This window comes from Hyperolius riggenbachi, chromosome 7, assembly GCF_040937935.1.
Source record: "Hyperolius riggenbachi isolate aHypRig1 chromosome 7, aHypRig1.pri, whole genome shotgun sequence".
Taxonomy (NCBI): domain Eukaryota; kingdom Metazoa; phylum Chordata; class Amphibia; order Anura; family Hyperoliidae; genus Hyperolius; species Hyperolius riggenbachi.
The window spans coordinates 324,444,195-324,465,531 of record NC_090652.1 but is presented as its reverse complement, the minus strand read 5'-3'; the positions used below and the strand labels follow the sequence as shown (position 1 = coordinate 324,465,531).

General features: G+C 56.1%; 1 protein-coding gene across 3 annotated transcripts in view; it reads right to left on the bottom strand.

The window, feature by feature from the left end:
• Window positions 1-549: 549 nt before the first annotated feature.
• STEAP3 (STEAP3 metalloreductase) overlaps window positions 550-21,337 on the bottom strand; it is a 74,343-nt gene continuing 53,555 nt past the window's right edge. For all 3 annotated transcript variants that reach the window (XM_068246334.1, XM_068246333.1, XM_068246332.1), the window contains exons 3-5: window positions 10,945-11,472; window positions 6,888-7,052; window positions 550-2,810 (exon numbers count right to left, since the gene is read on the bottom strand). In XM_068246334.1, the coding sequence (XP_068102435.1) occupies window positions 2,532-2,810; window positions 6,888-7,052; window positions 10,945-11,472 (972 nt within the window). In that variant the 3' untranslated portion in view covers window positions 550-2,531. The remainder of the gene's footprint in view (window positions 2,811-6,887; window positions 7,053-10,944; window positions 11,473-21,337) is intronic.

Sequence of the window (21,337 nt, the reverse complement as noted above, 5' to 3'; positions counted from 1 at the left end):
CCCAGGACACCTCCCCATACATCCCTAGAGACTTCTCTGTCCCAGGACACCTCCCCATACATCTCCAAAGACTCCTTTGTCCCAGGACACCTCTCCATACATCCCCAGAGACTCCTCCGCATTTGTCCCCAGAGACGCCTCTGTCCCAGGACACCTCCCCATACATCCTTAGAGACTCCTTTGTCCCAGGACACCTCCCCATACATCTCCAAAGACTCCTTTGTCCCAGGACACCTCCCCATACATCCCCAGAGACTCCTTTGTCCCAGGACATCTTCCCATACATCCCCAGAGGCTCATCTGTCCCAGGACACCTCCCCATTCGTCCCCAGAGACTCCTCTGTCCCAGGACACCTCTGTATGATTTGTATTTTTGCCTGAGACCCCACCGGGGAGAGTCCCAGGTTCCTGTTTCTGAGGGGTAGTGGGGAAACAGACAACGATACCAATCCTGCAGAAGGCCTAACACATTGGGATTGGTTGATGCAGGGAGATCTGCCTGTGTGTAGACCTTATCTCACATCCATTCTCTCATCCAGACTAGGCAAATACTGGACAATGATATGCAGTTTATTAAGGCACAAATTCCAGATTGTCACAGATAGCTGATATACAATACAATGTAAGGCAATAAGGCACCACATATACAAATAATATTGTGCTTAAATATCAGTAACTAAACCCAGAAACAGTCTGTAGGTAACAGGCACCCATGTCTCTGACTTACCTACGAGTTCTGGCCACTCACCCTGTCAGCTCCCTGATCTCCTGCTAGAGAGAAGACAGGATGAGTCATCAGGAGGGCAGAGCAAGCATGGGAGCAGGCGGAGTCTAGCCTGCCTGCTGCAGCCTTCCACATGATCACTGTTCACTCCTCCCCCTGACGACTCATCCTGTCAGCTCGCTGATCTCCTGCTAGAGAGAAGACAGGATGAGTCATCAGGAGGGCGGAGCAAGCAGGGGAGCAGGCTGAGTCTAGCCTGCCTGCTACCGCCTCCCCCATAATCACTGCTCACTCCTCCCCCTGATGACTCATCCCCCTGATCTCCTGCTATAGAGAAGACAGGATGAGTAATCTGGAAGGTGGAGTGAGCAGGGGAGCAGGCTGAGTCTAGCCTGCCTGCTACCGCCTCCCCCATAATCACTGCTCACTCCTCCCCCTGATGACTCATCCTGTCATCTCCCTGATCTCCTGCTATAGAGAAGACAGGATGAATCATCTGGAAGGCGGAGCGAGCAGGGGAGCAGGCTGAGTCTAGCCTGGCTACTGCCGCCTCCCCCATAATCACTGCACACGCCTCCCCCTGATGACTCATCCTGTCATCTCCCTGATCTCCTGCTATAGAGAAGACAGGATGAATCATCTGGAAGGCGGAGCGAGCAGGGGAGCAGGCTGAGTCTAGCCTGGCTACTGCCGCCTCCCCCATAATCACTGCTCACTCCTCCCCCTGACTCCTCATCCTGTCAGCTCCCTGATCTCCTGCTAGAGAAAAGACAGGATGAGTCATCAGGAGGGCGGGGCGAGCAGGCAGAGTTGAGCTTCACAGTTTCAATAGAGAAAAGAATACATTTTAGGGCTTTCATAAAAAAATAAAAAAAAGTTATTGGATAGAGCAGTTGATGCCCCGCCCCTCAGGTGATGTCACAGGAATGCTGAGCCTGTAGGCTGCAATAGGGTGGCATTAGGGGAAGCCTGATCGGTGGTGATTGATTGGAGAATCCCGTGCTGGCTGAACTCACCCCTGCTGGCATCTGTGGGAAGACTTTTTATCAGCAGAGGACTCTGAAGGTCATGTGACTGGCAGCATAGGCCGTAATCTCATTATGTAGCTTAGGGCCCTTTTGGCATTGTGCAGCAGTGCTGAAGGAAGCGGGGGATGGGGGGACAGGCTGGTATCTCATGGCAACCAGTTACATTTGGAGGCCACGGCAGGGAGAAGTGGCTGCTGATTGGTTAGAATGTATACTGCGCTCTTCTCTGTGCACAGCAGCCAATCAGGTCTCCTCAGGTCCGTACACACGCCCAACAAAAGTTGCCGAAAACACCGATGTCGCAGAAATGATTTTACCGAAGACGTCGTATGAAAGACTTGTTTCCGCACACCGAACCGCAAACGACCAACTCACTTAAACACCGCGTACGCAAGCGGAGACGGCATCATACACGACATGCGCGTTCGGTATAACAACGTCTTTCCCATGACACTGTACACACGTGGTCGATGGACGATATCCGCCCAACAGTCGTGAGTGGGCACAATGCCCGATGTCGTTCAATCGTCGTTTGGCCACATTATTGCAGACAATTGTCATCTGATGCAACGATCTGTTTAGCGTGTGTATGAGGCTTCAGGACCGGTGGGTGGGTCAGCACTGCGGCGGTGGGATTTCTCTCTCCCGCAAACCCTCTGCCAGTCACAGGTTGCTGCATTCGGTGGATCTGTTGGCTTCAGGTCCGGTGGGCGGTTCAGCGCTGCGGCGGTGACACTATGAGGCCTGTGTGTGAAGTCCATGCTGGGAGCCTCCGCTGGTCACAGGTTGCTGCATTCAGTGGAGTCGTCGCTGAGATCCGATCCCGAGAACTTGGCGTCTTTCTTCTCCCAGCCGCGGCGGATCCGCGTGAGTCGCTGGCGGAGGCAGGGCAGGAGGAAGAGCGTCCGTGCGAGGAGGATAGGGATGGGCAGCACCAGGGTCAGGGTGAAGGTTGGCGGCAGGTAGAACTTGTAGCGGTTTCCATCGAAGGCGCGTTTCCAGCCGAACGTGAGCGTGTGGAGCGTGCTGAGCACCAGGGCCACCATTCCCAGCTTGGACTGCAAAGACAAGAGAGCGGTGGCTGATTAAGCTGCTCGGAGATTGAGATTTGTGGAGAAGCGGTGAGCCGGGAGACGCGGGAATTAAACTGTCACAATTTCCTCACGCTTTGCCTCTTCCGCAGCTTCTCAGACAAATCGGGAGATAATTGGAGAAGTGGCAGAAGTCGTTACTGCAACTTTCAGACGAGTCCCGGCACAGAATAAACGCTACTATAGTTTTCCAATAACACAACCGGAGGGGACCCCGGGGGGACGGGAAGGGGGACAGCAGAGAGCGCGTCACAGCACTGCGGACACAGGAAGGGCACGATATTCACTGCAGAGGCTTCTGTGCGGGGCTGCAGGTAAACATCCACACAGGAAATAAACACCAGCACCATTGTACAGGAATTACTGGCTGCTGCCCCACACTGACAGACCTCTCCTACTGGCACTGACTGATGTCTTCTAATGTCACTGGCTCTGACTGCCATCTACTGGCACTGACTGCCATCTTCTACTGACATCTCCTACTGTCACTGACTGCCATCTCCTACTGTCACTGACTGCCATCTCCTACTGTCACTGACTGCCATCTCCTACTGTAACCAACTGCCATCTCCTACTGTCACTGACTGCCATCTCCTACTGGCACTGACTGCCATCTTCTACTGACATCTCCTACTGGCACTGACTGCCATCTCCTACTGTAACCGACTGCCATCTCCTACTGTCACTGACTGCCATCTCCTACTGGCACTGACTGCCATCTTCTACTGACATCTCCTACTGGCACTGACTGCCATCTTCTACTGGCATCTCCTACTGTCACTGGCACTGACAGACATCTCCTACTGTCACCGACTGCCATCTCCTACTGTCACCGACTGCCATCTCCTACTGGCACTGACTGATGTCTCCTAATGTCACTGGCTCTGACTGACATCTCCTACTGGCACTGACTGGCATGTCCTACTTGCACTGACTGGCATCTTCTACTGTCACCGATTCCCATCCCATTCCCAACGGCTGCCATTTTCTACTGGCACTGACTGGTATCTTCTACTGGCACTGACTGGCATCTCCTACTGGCACTGACTGGCATCTCCTACTGGCACTGGCTCTGACTGGCATCTTCTACTGGCACTGACTGGCATCTCCTACTGGAACTGACTGGCATCTCCTAATGTCACTGGCTCTGACTGGTATCTCCTACTGGCACTGACTGGCATCTCCTACTGTCTCTGGCACTGACTGGCATCTACTAATATCACCGGCTCTGATTGGTATCTCCTACTGGCACTGACTGGCATCTTCTACTGTCACTGGCTCTGACTGACATCTCCTACTGTCACTGGCACTGACTGGCATCTCCTGTCACTGGCTCTGACTGGTATCTCCTACTGGCACTGACTGGCATCTACTAATATCACCGGCTCTGATTGGTATCTCCTACTGGCACTGACTGGCATCTTCTAATATCACCAGCTCTCACTGACATCTCCTACTGTCACTGACTGGCATCTCCTATTGTCACTGACTGGCATGTCCTACTGTCACCGGCACTAACTGACACCTACTATCACTGGCTCTGACTAGCCTCTGCTAATGTCACTGGCTCTGACTGGCATCTCCCGTCACTGGCTCTGATTGACATCTCCTACTGTCACTGGCTCTGACTGGCGTCTCCTACTGTCACTGGCTCTGACTGGCATCTCCCGTCACTGGCTCTGATTAACATCTCCTACTGTCACTGGCTCTGACTGGCGTCTCCTAATGTCACTGACTGACTAACATCTCCAACTGTCACTAGCACTGACTGGCAGCTCTTACTGGCTCTGACTGGCATCTCCTAAGGTCACTGACTGACTAACATCTCCAACTGTCATTAGCACTGATTGGCATCTCTTACTGGCATCTCCAACTGGCACTGACTCTGACTGGCATCTCCAACTGGCACTGACTGGCATCTCCTACCGGCACTGACTGGCATCTCCTACTGGCACTGACTGGCATCTCCTACTGGCACTGACTGGCATCTCCTACTGGCACTGGCTCTGACTGGCATCTCCTACTGGCACTGACTGGCATCTACTAAGATCAGTGGCTGACTGGCATCTCCTGTCACTGGCACTGACTGGCATTTTCAACTGGTATCTCCTACTATCACTGGCACTGACTGGCATCACCTACCTGCACTGACTGGCATCTCCTACTGGCACTGACTGGCATCTACTAAGATCAGTGGCTGACTGGCATCTCCTGTCACTGACTGGCATTTTCAACTGGTATCCTACTGTCACTAGCACTGACTGGCATCTCTTACTGGCACTGACTGGCATCTCCAACTGGCACTGACTGGCATCTCCTACTGGCACTGACTGGCATCTCCTGGTGATGTCACTGACACGTCTTGGTGATGTCACACTGGCAGTGGCGGGCATTTTCCAATGATTCCTATGGTGGGGAAATTACTAGTTACCACTACTAACAGCTGACTGCAGGATTTCTGGGGCCTCTGTTAGAGCAAGGAAGGTTCACCAGTGTCGGCAGTTTGCTGGAGCTCTGAGGTCTCACTGGATACCTACAGGCCTTGGTTAGTATAGAGAGTCTCATCTGATTGGCCAGTATGGGCAGCCCCTTCTGATTGGCCGGTATGGACAGCCCCCTCTGATTGGCCGGTATGGACAGCCCCCTCTGATTGGTCCGGTATGGACAGCCCCCTCTGATTGGTCCGGTATGGACAGCCCCCTCTGATTGGTCCGGTATGGACAGCCCCCTCTGATTGGCCGGTATGGACAGCCCCCTCTGATTGGCCGGTATGGACAGCCCCCTCTGATTGGCCAGTATGGACAGCCCCCTCTGATTGGCCGGTATGGACAGCCCCCTCTGATTGGCCGGTATGGACAGCCCCCTCTGGCCGGTATGGACAGTCCCCTCTGATTGGCCGGTATGGACAGCCCCCTCTGATTGGCCGGTATGGACAGACCGCTCTGATTGGCCAGTATGGACAGACCCCTCTGATTGGCCAGTATGGACAGACCCCTCTGATTGGCCAGTATGGACAGACCCCTCTGATTGGCCGGTATAGACAGCCCCCTCTGATTGGCCGGTATGGACAGCCCCCTCTGATTGGTCCGGTATGGACAGCCCCCTCTGATTGGTCCGGTATGGACAGCCCCCTCTGATTGGTCCGGTATGGACAGCCCCCTCTGATTGGCCGGTATGGACAGCCCCCTCTGATTGGCCGGTATGGACAGCCCCCTCTGATTGGCCAGTATGGACAGCCCCCTCTGATTGGCCGGTATGGACAGCCCCCTCTGATTGGCCGGTATGGACAGCCCCCTCTGATTGGCCGGTATGGACAGTCCCCTCTGATTGGCCGGTATGGACAGCCCCCTCTGATTGGCCGGTATGGACAGCCCCCTCTGATTGGCCAGTATGGACAGACCCCTCTGATTGGCCAGTATGGACAGACCCCTCTGATTGGCCAGTATGGACAGACCCCTCTGATTGGCCAGTATGGACAGACCCCTCTGATTGGCCAGTATGGACAGACCCCTCTGATTGGCCAGTATGGACAGACCCCTCTGATTGGCCAGTATGGATAGACCCCTCTGATTGGCCAGTATGGACAGCCCCCTCTGATTGGCCAGTATGGACAGCCCCCTCTGATTGGCCAGTATGGACAGACCCCTCTGATTGGCCAGTATGGACAGACCCCTCTGATTGGCCAGTATGGACAGACCCCTCTGATTGGCCAGTATGGACAGACCCCTCTGATTGGCCAGTATGGACAGACCCCTCTGATTGGCCAGTATGGACAGACCCCTCTGATTGGCCAGTATGGACAGACCCCTCTGATTGGCCAGTATGGACAGACCCCTCTGATTGGCCAGTATGGACAGACCCCTCTGATTGGCCAGTATGGACAGACCCCTCTGATTGGCCAGTATGGACAGACCCCTCTGATTGGCCAGTATGGACAGACCCCTCTGATTGGCCAGTATGGACAGCCCCTCCCCTCCATCCCCCGGGTACATTACTGCTGGTTGGAGAGTCCCGCCTCTCTGCAGTCTGTGGTCAGAGCCTCACCTGGATGAAGGTAAATTCTCTCCAGTTCAGAGCATTTCCCACAGATGGTAACGATGAGACCGCGAGGAGGGAGAGCATGCCCAGCGCCATAATCCCCACCGAGAGGTAAATCTCCATCCGCCACACCTCTTCCTCCACCCACGAGCTGCTCACATTCTGCTTCACCTGAAATACAAAGACCACGCCCATCAGCAGATCCCGGAACATCTCCACTGTAATACCGTCCAAAGACCACGCCCATCAGCAGACCCCGGAACATCTCCACTGTAATACCGTCCAAAGACCACGCCCATCAGCTGACCCCGGAACATCTCCACTGTAATACCGTCCAAAGACCACGCCCATCAGCAGACCCCGGAACATCTCCACTGTAATACCGTCCAAAGACCACGCCCATCAGCAGACCCCGGAACATCTCCACTGTAATACCGTCCAAAGACCACGCCCATCAGCAGACCCAGGAACATCTCCACTGTAATACCGTCCAAAGACCACGCCCATCAGCAGACCCAGGAACATCTCCACTGTGATACCGTCCAAAGACCACGCCCATCAGCAGACCCAGGAACATCTCCACTGTAATACCGTCCAAAGACCACGCCCATCAGCAGACCCAGGAACATCACCACGGTGATAACGTCCACGCCCATCAACAGACTCCCGCACATCTCCATGGTAATACCGTCCAAAGACCACAACCATCAGCTGACCCCACACATCTCCACGGTAATACCTTCCAAAGACCACGCCCATCAACAGACTCCCACACATCTCCACGGTGATAACGTCCAAAGACCACGCCCATCAACAGACTCCCACACATCTCCACGGTGATACCATCCAAAGACCACATCCATCAGCAGACCCCGGAACATCTCCACGGTAATAACATTCAAAGACCACGCCCATCAGCAGACCCCGGAACATCTCCACTGTAATACCGGCCAAAGACCACCCCCATCAGCAGACCCCGGAACATCTCCACTGTAATAACGTCCAAAGACCACGCCCATCAGCAGACCCAGGAACATCTCCACTGTAATACCGTCCAAAGACCACGCCCATCAGCAGACCCCGGAACATCTCCACTGTAATAACGTCCAAAGACCACGCCTATCAGCAGACCCAGGAACATCTCCACTGTAATACCGTCCAAAGACCACGCCCATCAGCAGACCCCGGAACATCTCCACGGTGATACCGTCCAAAGACCACGCCCATCAGCAGACCCCGGAACATCTCCACTGTAATACCGTCCAAAGACCACGCCCATCAGCAGACCCCGGAACATCTCCACGGTGATACCGTCCAAAGACCACGCCCATCAGCAGACCCCGAAACATCTCCACTGTAATACCGTCCAAAGACCACGCCCATCAGCAGACCCAGGAACATCTCCACTGTAATACCGTCCAAAGACCACGCCCATCAGCAGACCCCGGAACATCTCCACTGTAATAACGTCCAAAGACCACGCCCATCAGCAGACCCCGGAACATCACCACGGTGATAACGTCCACGCCCATCAACAGACTCCCGCACATCTCCATGGTAATACCGTCCAAAGACCACAACCATCAGCTGACCCCACACATCTCCACGGTAATACCTTCCAAAGACCACGCCCATCAACAGACTCCCACACATCTCCACGGTGATAACGTCCAAAGACCACATCCATCAGCAGACCCCGGAACATCTCCACGGTAATAACATTTAAAGACCACGCCCATCAGCAGACCCCGGAACATCTCCACTGTAATACCGTCCAAAGACCACGCCCATCAGCAGACCCAGGAACATCTCCACTGTAATACTGTCCAAAGACCACGCCCATCAGCAGACCCAGGAACATCTCCACGGTAATACCGTCCAAAGACCACGCCAATCATCAGACTCCTGCACATCTCCATGGTAATACCGTCCAAAGACCACACCCATCAGCAGAACCCACACATCTCCACAGGGATAACGTCCAAAGACCACGCCCATCAACAGACTCCCACACATCTCCGCGGTAATACCGTCCAAGGACCACACCCATCAGCTGACCCCACACATCTCCACGGTAATACTGTATAAAGACCACACCCATCAGCTGACCCCACACATCTCCACGGTAATAACATTTAAAGACCACACCCATCAGCCGACCCGGAACATCTCCATGGTGATGCCATCCGAAGACCACGCCCATCAGCAGACCCTCACAAATCTTCAAGGCAATACCGTCCAATCTGGTGATACTAAGACCACGCCCATCATCAGACCCCCACACATCTCCATGGAAATACCATTCACTCTGGTGTGAAACAAAGACCACCCCCATCAGCAGACCCCTGCACAAGAGTTAAAAAACTTGAGTTATCTATGCAAAATAACTTGTTGACAGCTTGTCTAATTCAGTCTGGATTTCCTGAACAGTGAATAGAAGTCAAAACAGCTGAGAAACCGAGATAAGTATTCTAATGAAGAGGAAAGTTCAAAGGGTCCTTAGTTCTGGATCCTGTGGATTCTAAACGGCAGCAGGGATAATCTGATGCAACCTTACAAATAAAGTTATAAAACTGAAAATAACAATATGGAGACTCTTCTCTTTGCTACTAATGTTATATTTCTCATCCACACTACACATATGATTCATTATCTCAGAAGTTTACTTCCACTTCAGGTTTACTGTAATCAGTACACTATCCAGCAAAACCTTCCCGGTCCAATAGGAAGCCCCTGCTGGGCACACATACTACACAATACAAACAACCACTCAATATACTACTCCCACTCGATATACTCCTCCCAGCCGATATACTCCTCCCAGCCGATATACTCCTCCCAGCCGATATACTCCTCCCAGCCGATAAACTCCTCCCAGCCGATATACTCCTCCCACTAAATATACTCCTCACAACCGATATACTCCTCCTACTCAATATACTCCTCCCAGTCGATATACTCCTCCCACTCGATATACTCCTCCCAGCCGATATACTCCTCCCAGCCGATATACTCCTCCCAGCCGATATACTCCTCCCACTAAATATACTCCTCACAACCGATATACTCCTCCTACTCAATATACTCCTCCCAGCCGATCTACTCCTCCCAGCCGATATACTCCTCCCAGCCGATATACTCCTCCCAGCCGATATACTCCTCCCAGCCGATATACTCCTCCCAGCCGATATACTCCTCCCAGCCACACACAGAGGTCATACAGCCCACAAAACGGAAGGAATTCCGGCACATGGGGGAAACCCACACAGACGGGAACATACAGACCCAATGTACAGTGGGTTGCAAAAGTATTCGGCCCCCTTGAAGTTTTCCACATTTTGTCTTATTACTGCCACAAACATGAATCAATTTTATTGTAATTCCACGTGAAAGACCAATACAAAGTGGTGTACACGTGAGAAGTGGAACGACAATCATACATGATTCCAAACATTTTTTACAAATCAATAACTGCAAAGTGGGGTGTGCATAATTATTCGGCCCCCTGAGTCAATACTTTGTAGAACCACCTTTTGCTGCAATTACAGCTGCCAGTCTTTTAGGATATGTCTCTACCAGCTTTGCACATCTACAGACTGAAATCCTTGCCCATTATTCTTTGCAAAACAGCTCCAGCTCAGTCAGATTAGATGGACAGCGTTTGTGAACAGCAGTTTTCAGATCTTGCCACAGATTCTCGATTGGATTTAGATCTGGACTGGGCCATTCTAACACAGTTATTGATTTGTAAAAAATTGTTTGGACTCATGTATGATTTTTGATCCACTTCTCACATGTACACCACTTTGTATTGGGTCTTTCACGTGGAATTCCAATAAAATTGATTCATGTTTGTGGCAGTAATGTGACAAAATGTGGAAAACTTCAAGGGGGCTGAATACTTTTGCAAGCCACTGTACCTGCTGCCATGGGTGGGATTCCAACACAGGTCTCCAAAACTGCAAGGCCAGAGTCACCTCTCATTGTGAAGCTCCAGCCTGGAACCCCCCCCCCCCCATCCTTGCACAGTGCTGATATGACCCGGCCGGGGCCCCTCACACACCTGTTTGTAGGCGTTGTCCAGCATCTCATAGCGGGCGGACCTCCGCATGGGCAGGCACAGGCTGTAGATGGCGTGCAGCACGGCGAAGAAGAAACTGACCAGACCGATCTGCTTGCGGTGAACCAACCACTCATCCAGCCAGTGAGGGAAGCGGCGGTATTTGGTGCCGTTCCGCAGCTGGTAACAGGCAGCCAGGACCCCCGGCATGTAGACCAGTGAGAGCATGACATACGCCACGCAGGGCACAGTCACGTTCACCACATCGATGGGCATCTTGTAGAACTTGTTCTTATTCTCCACCAGGTACGGGTGCAGCACCAGCCGCAGGAAGTTATACAGGTAGAAGAACAGGAAGAGACAGGTGGCCAGGATTGCCGGAACCTTCCAGAGCGGCAGAAGGCGGAGGGGGACATTCTCAATCTCCCGAGCGGCACACAGCGCCCCCATATCCACCGGGATGAATCCCATAGCGCGGGAGAGATTGGCCACATGGCTTCTGGCCTCCAGACTGTCAGAGCAGATCAGGACCTGCAGGAGACAAAGGAAGACAGAGGCAGGCATCAGCGTTATCCTCATCACATCCTCATCCTCACTACATCCTCGTCCTCACTACAGCCTCGTCCTCACTACATCCTCATAACATCCTCGTCCTCACTACATCCTCATAACATCCTCATCACATCCTCATCCTCATTACATCCTCGTCCTCACTACAGCCTCGTCCTCACTACATCCTCATAACATCCTCATCAAATCCTGTATACCACATATTAACATCCTGCTAGTTCCATCTCACAAAACACCTCCAGAATTATCCCTTCCTTACACCAGCGGGTACTAAAATGCCAGAACATGCTCTAATCATCTCCTGTCTTGACTACTGTAACACCCTACTCTGTGGTTTACCAAAGACCAGACTGTCACCTCTCCAGTCCCTACTGACCTCTGCTGCCCATCTCATCCCCCTCTCCTCCCGCTCCTCTGATGCTGCCCCTCTCTGCTAATCCCTACTGACCTCTGCTGCCTGCCTCACCCACCTCTCCTCTGATTCCTCTGATGCTGTTCCTCTCTGCCACTCCCTACTGACCTCTGCTGCCAGCCTCATCCACCTCTCCTCCCGCTCCTCTGACGCTGCTCCTCTCTGCCAAGCCTTACTGACCTCTGCTGCCAGCCTCATCCACCTCTCCTCCCGCTCCTCTGACGCTGCCCCTCTCTGCCAATCCCTACTGACCTCTGCTGCCTGCCTCATCCACTTCTCCTCCCACTCCTCTGATGCTGCCCCTCTCTGCCAATCTCTACTGACCTCTGCTGCTCGCCTCATCCACCTCTCCCCCCGCCCCTCTGATGCTGCCTCCTCTGCCAATCCCTACTGACCTCTGCTGCCTGCCTCATCCACCTCTCCTCTGATTCCTCTGATGCTGTCCCTCTCTGCCACTCCCTACTGACCTCTGCTGCCAGCCTCATCCACCTCTCCTCCCGCTCCTCTGATGCTGCCCCTCTCTGCTAATCCCTACTGACCTCTGCTGCCCGCCTCATCCACCTCTCCTCCCACTCCTCTGATGCTGCCCCTCTCTGCTAATCCCTACTGACCTCTGCTGCCCGCCTCATCCACCTCTCCTCCCACTCTTTTGATGCTGCCCCTCTCTACTGACCTCTGCTGCCCATATCATCCACCTGTCCTCCCGCTCCTCTGCTGCTGCCCGTCTCTGCCAATCCCTACTGACCTCTGCTGCCTGCCTCATCCACCTCTCTTCTCGCTCCTCTGATGCTGCTCCTCTCTGCCAATCCCTACTGACCTCTGCTGCCCACATATCCACCTCTCCTCCCACTCCTCTGATGCTGCCCCTCTCTGCTAATCCCTACGGACCTCTGCTGCCCGCCTCATCCACCTCTCCTCCCACTCCTCTGATGCTGCCCCTCTCTGCCACTCCCTACTGACCTCTGCTGCCTACCTCATCCACCTCCCCTCCCGCTCCTCTGATGCTGCCTCTCTCTGCCAATCCATACTGACCTCTGCTGCCCACCTCATCCACCTCTCCTCCCGCTCCTCTGATGCTGCTCCTCTCTGCCAATCCCTACTGACCTCTGCTGCCTGCCTCATCCACCTCTCCTCCCACTCCTCTGATGCTGGCCCTCTCTGCCAATCCCTACTGACCTCTGCTGCCCACCATATCCACCTCTCCTCCCACTCCTCTGATGCTGCCCCTCTCTGCTAATCCCTACTGACCTCTGCTGCCCGCCTCATCCACCTCTCCTCGCTCCTCTGATGTTGCCCCTCTCTGCCAATCCTTACTGACCTCTGCTGTCCATCTCATCCACCTCTCCTCCCGGTCCTCTGATGCTGCCCCTCTCTGCCAATCCCTACTGACGTCTGCTGCCTGTCTCATCCACCCCTCCTCCCACTCCTCTGATGCTGCTCCTCTCTGCCAATCCCTACTGACCTATGCTGCCCACCTCATCCACCTCTCCTCCCACTCCTCTGATGCTGCCCCTCTCTGCTAATCCCTACTGACCTCTGCTGCCCGCCTCATCCACCTCTCCTCCCGCTCCTCTGATGCTGCCCCTCTCTGCCACTCCCTACTGACCTCTGCTGCCTACCTCATCCACCTCCCCTCCCGCTCCTCTGATGCTGCCTCTCTCTGCCAATCCATACTGACCTCTGCTGCCCACCTCATCCACCTCTCCTCCCGCTCCTCTGATGCTGCTCCTCTCTGCCAATCCCTACTGACCTCTGCTGCCTGCCTCATCCACCTCTCCTCCCACTCCTCTGATGCTGGCCCTCTCTGCCAATCCCTACTGACCTCTGCTGCCCACCATATCCACCTCTCCTCCCACTCCTCTGATGCTGCCCCTCTCTGCTAATCCCTACTGACCTCTGCTGCCCGCCTCATCCACCTCTCCTCACTCCTCTGATGTTGCCCCTCTCTGCCAATCCTTACTGACCTCTGCTGTCCATCTCATCCACCTCTCCTCCCGGTCCTCTGATGCTGCCCCTCTCTGCCAATCCCTACTGACGTCTGCTGCCTGTCTCATCCACCCCTCCTCCCACTCCTCTGATGCTGCTCATCTCTGCCAATCCCTACTGACCTATGCTGCCCACCTCATCCACCTCTCCTCCCACTCCTCTGATGCTGCCCCTCTCTGCTAATCCCTACTGACCTCTGCTGCCCGCCTCATCCACCTCTCCTCGCTCCTCTGATGCTGCTCCTCTCTGCTAATCCCTACTGACCTCTGCTGCCCGCCTCATCCACCTCTCCTCGCTCCTCTGATGCTGCTCCTCTCTGCCAATTCTTACGGATCTCTGCTGTCCATCTCATCCCCCTCTCCTCCCGCTCCTCTGATGCTGCCCCTCTCTGCCAATCCCTACTGACCTCTGCTGCCCGCCTCATCCACCTCTCCTCCCGCTCCTCTGATGCTGCCCCTCTCTGCTAATCCCTACTGACCTCTGCTGCCCGCCTCATCCACCTCTCCTCGCTCCTCTGATGCTGCCCCTCACTGCTAATCCCTACTGACCTCTGCTGCTCGCCTCATCCACCTCTCCTCCTGTTCCTCTGATGCTGCCCCTCTCTGCCAATCCCTACTGACCTCTGCTGCCCGCCTCATCCACCTCTCCTGGCTCCTCTGATGCTGCCCCTCTCTGCCAATCCTTACTGACCTCTGCTGTCCACCTCATCCACCTCTCCTCCCGCTCCTCTGATGCTGCTCCTCTCTGCTAATCCCTACTGACCTCTGCTGCCCACCTCATCCACCTCTCCTCCCGCTCCTCTGATGCAGCTCCTCTCTGCCAGTCCCTACTGACGTCTGCTGCCCGTCTCATCCACCTCTCCTCCCACTCCTTTGATGCAGCTCCTCTCTGCCAGTCCCTACTGACGTCTGCTGCCCGTCTCATCCACCTCTCTTCCCACTCCTCTGATGCTGCCCCTCTCTGCCAATCCCTACTGACCTCTGCTGCCCACCTCATCCACCTCTCCTCCCACTCCTCTGATGCTGCCCCTCTCTGCTAATCCCTACTGACCTCTGCTGCCCACCTCATCCACCTCTCCTCCCACTCCTCTGATGCTGGCCCTCTCTGCCAATCCCTACTGACCTCTGCTGCCCACCTCATCCACCTCTCCTCCCGCTCCTCTGATGCTGCCCCTCTCTGCCAATCCCTACTGACGTCTGCTGCCCGTCTCATCCCCCTCTCCTCCCGCTCCTCTGATGCTGCCCCTGTCTGCCAATCCCTACTGACCTCTGCTGCCCGTCTCATCCACCTCTCCTCCCTCTCCTCCAATGCTGCCCCTCTCTGCCAATCCCTACTGACCTCTGCTGCCCGCCTCATCCACCTCTCCTCCCACTCCTCTGATGCTGCTCCTCTCTGCCAATCCCTACTGACCTATGCTGCCCATCTCATCCACCTCTCCTCCCGCCTCCTCCGATGCTGCCCCTCTCTGCCAATCCCTACTGACCTCTGCTGTCCATCTCATCCACCTCTCCTCCAGCTCCTCTGATGATGCCCCTCTCTGCCAATCCCTACTGACCTCTGCTGCCCATCTCATCCACCCCTCCTCCCGCTCCTCTGATGCTGCCCCTCACTGCCAATCCCTACTGACCTCTGCTGCCCATCTCATCCACCTCTCCTCCCGCTCCTCTGATGCTGCCCCTCTCTGCCAAGCTCTACTGACCTCTGCTGCCTGCCTCATCCACCTCTCCTCCCGGTCCTCTGATGCTGCCCCTCTCTGCCAATCCCTACTGACCTCTGCTGCCCGCCTCATCCACCTCTCCTCCTCTGATGCTGCCCCTCTCTGCCAATCCTTACTAACCTCTGCTGCCTACCTCATCCACCTCTCCTCCCGCTCCTCTGATGCTGCCCCTCTCTGCCAATCCTTACTGACCTCTGCTGCCCGTCTCATCCACCTCTCCTCCTGCTCCTCTGATGCTGCCCCTCTCTGCCAATCCCTACTGACCTCTGCTGCCCGTCTCATCCACCTCTCCTTCCGCTCCTCTGATGCTGCTCCTCTCTGCCAATCCCTACTGACCTCTGCTGTCCATCTCATCCACCTCTCCTCCCGCTCCTCTGATGCTGCCCCTCTCTGCCAATCCTTACTGACCTCTGCTGTCCATCTCATCCACCTCTCCTCCCGCTCCTCTGATGCTGCCCCTCTTGTCAATCCCTACTGACCTCTGCTGCCCGCCTCATCCACCTCTCCTCTGATGCTGCCCCCCTCTGCCAATCCCTACTGACCTCTGCTGCCCGCCTCATCCACCTCTCCTCTGATGCTGCCCCTCTCTGCCAATCTCTACTGACCTCTGCTGCTCGCCTCATCCACCTCTCCCCCCGCTTCTCTGATGCTGCCTCCTCTGCCAATCCCTACTGACCTCTGCTGCCTGCCTCATCCACCTCTCCTCTGATTCCTCTGATGCTGTCCCTCTCTGCCACTCCCTACTGACCTCTGCTGCCAGCCTCATCCACCTCTCCTCCCGCTCCTCTGATGCTGCCCCTCTCTGCTAATCCCTACTGACCTCTGCTGCCCGCCTCATCCACCTCTCCTCCCACTCCTCTGATGCTGCCCCTCTCTGCTAATCCCTACTGACCTCTGCTGCCCGCCTCATCCACCTCTCCTCCCACTCCTCTGATGCTGCCCCTCTCTACTGAACTGCTGCCCATATCATCCACCTGTCCTCCCGCTCCTCTGCTGCTGCCCGTCTCTGCCAATCCCTACTGACCTCTGCTGCCTGCCTCATCCACCTCTCTTCTCGCTCCTCTGATGCTGCTCCTCTCTGCCAATCCCTACTGACCTCTGCTGCCCACATATCCACCTCTCCTCCCACTCCTCTGATGCTGCCCCTCTCTGCTAATCCCTACGGACCTCTGCTGCCCGCCTCATCCACCTCTCCTCCCACTCCTCTGATGCTGCCCCTCTCTGCCACTCCCTACTGACCTCTGCTGCCTACCTCATCCACCTCCCCTCCCGCTCCTCTGATGCTGCCTCTCTCTGCCAATCCATACTGACCTCTGCTGCCCACCTCATCCACCTCTCCTCCCGCTCCTCTGATGCTGCTCCTCTCTGCCAATCCCTACTGACCTCTGCTGCCTGCCTCATCCACCTCTCCTCCCACTCCTCTGATGCTGGCCCTCTCTGCCAATCCCTACTGACCTCTGCTGCCCACCATATCCACCTCTCCTCCCACTCCTCTGATGCTGCCCCTCTCTGCTAATCCCTACTGACCTCTGCTGCCCGCCTCATCCACCTCTCCTCGCTCCTCTGATGTTGCCCCTCTCTGCCAATCCTTACTGACCTCTGCTGTCCATCTCATCCACCTCTCCTCCCGGTCCTCTGATGCTGCCCCTCTCTGCCAATCCCTACTGACGTCTGCTGCCTGTCTCATCCACCCCTCCTCCCACTCCTCTGATGCTGCTCCTCTCTGCCAATCCCTACTGACCTATGCTGCCCACCTCATCCACCTCTCCTCCCACTCCTCTGATGCTGCCCCTCTCTGCTAATCCCTACTGACCTCTGCTGCCCGCCTCATCCACCTCTCCTCCCGCTCCTCTGATGCTGCCCCTCTCTGCCACTCCCTACTGACCTCTGCTGCCTACCTCATCCACCTCCCCTCCCGCTCCTCTAATGCTGCCTCTCTCTGCCAATCCATACTGACCTCTGCTGCCCACCTCATCCACCTCTCCTCCTGCTCCTCTGATGCTGCTCCTCTCTGCCAATCCCTACTGACCTCTGCTGCCTGCCTCATCCACCTCTCCTCCCACTCCTCTGATGCTGGCCCTCTCTGCCAATCCCTACTGACCTCTGCTGCCCACCATATCCACCTCTCCTCCCACTCCTCTGATGCTGCCCCTCTCTGCTAATCCCTACTGACCTCTGCTGCCCGCCTCATCCACCTCTCCTCGCTCCTCTGATGTTGCCCCTCTCTGCCAATCCTTACTGACCTCTGCTGTCCATCTCATCCACCTCTCCTCCCGGTCCTCTGATGCTGCCCCTCTCTGCCAATCCCTACTGACGTCTGCTGCCTGTCTCATCCACCCCTCCTCCCACTCCTCTGATGCTGCTCCTCTCTGCCAATCCCTACTGACCTATGCTGCCCACCTCATCCACCTCTCCTCCCACTCCTCTGATGCTGCCCCTCTCTGCTAATCCCTACTGACCTCTGCTGCCCGCCTCATCCACCTCTCCTCCCGCTCCTCTGATGCTGCTCCTCTCTGCTAATCCCTACTGACCTCTGCTGCCCGCCTCATCCACCTCTCCTCGCTCCTCTGATGCTGCTCCTCTCTGCCAATTCTTACGGATCTCTGCTGTCCATCTCATCCCCCTCTCCTCCCGCTCCTCTGATGCTGCCCCTCTCTGCCAATCCCTACTGACCTCTGCTGCCCGCCTCATCCACCTCTCCTCCCGCTCCTCTGATGCTGCCCCTCTCTGCTAATCCCTACTGACCTCTGCTGCCCGCCTCATCCACCTCTCCTCGCTCCTCTGATGCTGCCCCTCACTGCTAATCCCTACTGACCTCTGCTGCTCGCCTCATCCACCTCTCCTCCTGTTCCTCTGATGCTGCCCCTCTCTGCCAATCCCTACTGACCTCTGCTGCCCGCCTCATCCACCTCTCCTCGCTCCTCTGATGCTGCCCCTCTCTGCCAATCCTTACTGACCTCTGCTGTCCACCTCATCCACCTCTCCTACCTCTCCTCTGATGCTGCTCCTCTCTGCTAATCCCTACTGACCTCTGCTGCCCACCTCATCCACCTCTCCTCCCGCTCCTCTGATGCAGCTCCTCTCTGCCAGTCCCTACTGACGTCTGCTGCCCGTCTCATCCACCTCTCCTCCCACTCCTCTGATGCAGCTCCTCTCTGCCAGTCCCTACTGACCTCTGCTGCCCATCTCATCCACCTCTCCTCCCACTCCTCTGATGCTGCCCCTCTCTGCCAATCCCTACTGACGTCTGCTGCCCGTCTCATCCACCTCTCTTCCCACTCCTCTGATGCTGCCCCTCTCTGCCAATCCCTACTGACCTCTGCTGCCCACCTCATCCACCTCTCCTCCCGCTCCTCTGATGCTGCCCCTCTCTGCTAATCCCTACTGACCTCTGCTGCCCGTCTCATCCCCCTCTCCTCCCGCTCCTCTGATGCTGCCCCTCTCTGCCAATCCCTACTGACGTCTGCTGCCCGTCTCATCCACCTCTCTTCCCACTCCTCTGATGCTGCCCCTCTCTGCCAATCCCTACTGACCTCTGCTGCCCACCTCATCCACCTCTCCTCCCGCTCCTCTGATGCTGCCCCTCTCTGCCAATCCCTACTGACGTCTGCTGCCCGTCTCATCCCCCTCTCCTCCCGCTCCTCTGATGCTGCCCCTCTCTGCCAATCCCTACTGACCTCTGCTGCCCGTCTCATCCACCTCTCCTCCCTCTCCTCCAATGCTGCCCCTCTCTGCCAATCCCTACTGACCTCTGCTGCCCGCCTCATCCACCTCTCCTCCCACTCCTCTGATGCTGCTCCTCTCTGCCAATCCCTACTGACCTATGCTGCCCATCTCATCCACCTCTCCTCCCGCCTCCTCCGATGCTGCCCCTCTCTGCCAATCCCTACTGACCTCTGCTGTCCATCTCATCCACCTCTCCTCCAGCTCCTCTGATGCTGCCCCTCTCTGCCAATCCCTACTGACCTCTGCTGCCCATCTCATCCACATTCCTCCCGCTCCTCTGATGCTGCCCCTCACTGCCAATCCCTACTGACCTCTGCTGCCCATCTCATCCACCTCTCCTCCCGCTCCTCTGATGCTGCCCCTCTCTGCCAATCTCTACTGACCTCTGCTGCCTGCCTCATCCACCTCTCCCCCCGGTCCTCTGATGCTGCCCCTCTCTGCCAATCTCTACTGACCTCTGCTGCCCATCTCATCCATCTCTCCTCCCGCTCCTCTGATGCTGCCCCTCACTGCCAATCCCTACTGACCTCTGCTGCCCATCTCATCCACCTCTCCTCCCGCTCCTCTGATGCTGCCCCTCTCTGCCAATCTCTACTGACCTCTGCTGCCCGCCTCATCCACCTCTCCTCCTCTGATGCTGCCCCTCTCTGCCAATCCTTACTAACCTCTGCTGCCTACCTCATCCACCTCTCCTCCCGCTCCTCTGATGCTGCCCCTCTCTGCCAATCCTTACTGACCTCTGCTGCCCGTCTCATCCACCTCTCCTCCCGCTCCTCTGATGCTGCTCCTCTCTGCCAATCCCTACTGACCTCTGCTGTCCATCTCATCCACCTCTCCTCCCGCTCCTCTGATGCTGCCCCTCTCTGCCAATCCTTACTGACCTCTGCTGTCCATCTCATCCACCTCTCCTCCCGCTCCTCTGATGCTGCCCCTCTGTCAATCCCTACTGACCTCTGCTGCCCGCCTCATCCACCTCTCCTCTGATGCTGCCCCCCTCTGCCAATCCCTACTGACCTCTGCTGCCCGCCTCATCCACCTCTCCTCTGATGCTGCCCCCCTCTGCCAATCCCTACTGACCTCTGCTGCCTGCCTCATCCACCTCTCCTCTCGCTCCTCTGATGCTGCCCCTCTCTGCCAATCCCTACTGACCTCTGCTGCCTGCCTCATCCACCTCTCCTCCCTCTCCTCTGAGGCAGCCCCTCTCTGCCAATCCCTACTGACGTCTGCTGTCCATCTCATCCCCCTCTCCTCCAGCTCCTCTGATGCTGCCCCTCTCTGCCAATCCCTACTGACCTCTGCTGCCTGCCTCATCCACCTCTCCTCCCGCTTCTCTGATGCTGCCCCTCTCTGCCAATCCCTACTGATCTCTGCTGCCCGCCTCATCCACCTCTCCTCCTGCACCTCTGATGCTGTTCCTCTCTGCCAATCCTTACTGACCTCTGCTGCCTGCCTCATCCACCTCTCCTCCCTCTCCTCTGATGCTGCCCCTCTCTGCCAATCCCTACTGACCTCTGCTGCCTGCCTCATCCACCTCTCCTCCCGCTTCTCTGATGCTGCCCCTCTCTGCCAATCCCTACTGACCTCTGCTGCCTGCCTCATCCACCTCTCCTCTCGCTCCTCTGATGCTGCCCTCTCTACCAATCCCTACTGACCTCTGCTGCCCACCTCGTCCATCTCTCCTCCCGCTCCTCTGATGCTGCCCCTCTCTGCCAATCCCTACTGACCTCTGCTGCCTGCCTCATCCACCTCTCCTCTCGCTCCTCTGATGCTGCCCCTCTCTACTAATCCCTACTGACCTCTGCTGCCCACCTCGTCCATCTCTCCTCCCGCTCCTCTGATGCTGCCCCTCTCTGCCAATCCCTACTGACCTCTGCTGCCTGCCTCATCCACCTCTCCTCGCTCCTCTGATGCTGCCCCTCTCTGCTAATCCCTTCATTGGCTACTAACCACCCAAAGTATCCTGTTTAAACACCTCATCCTTTCAT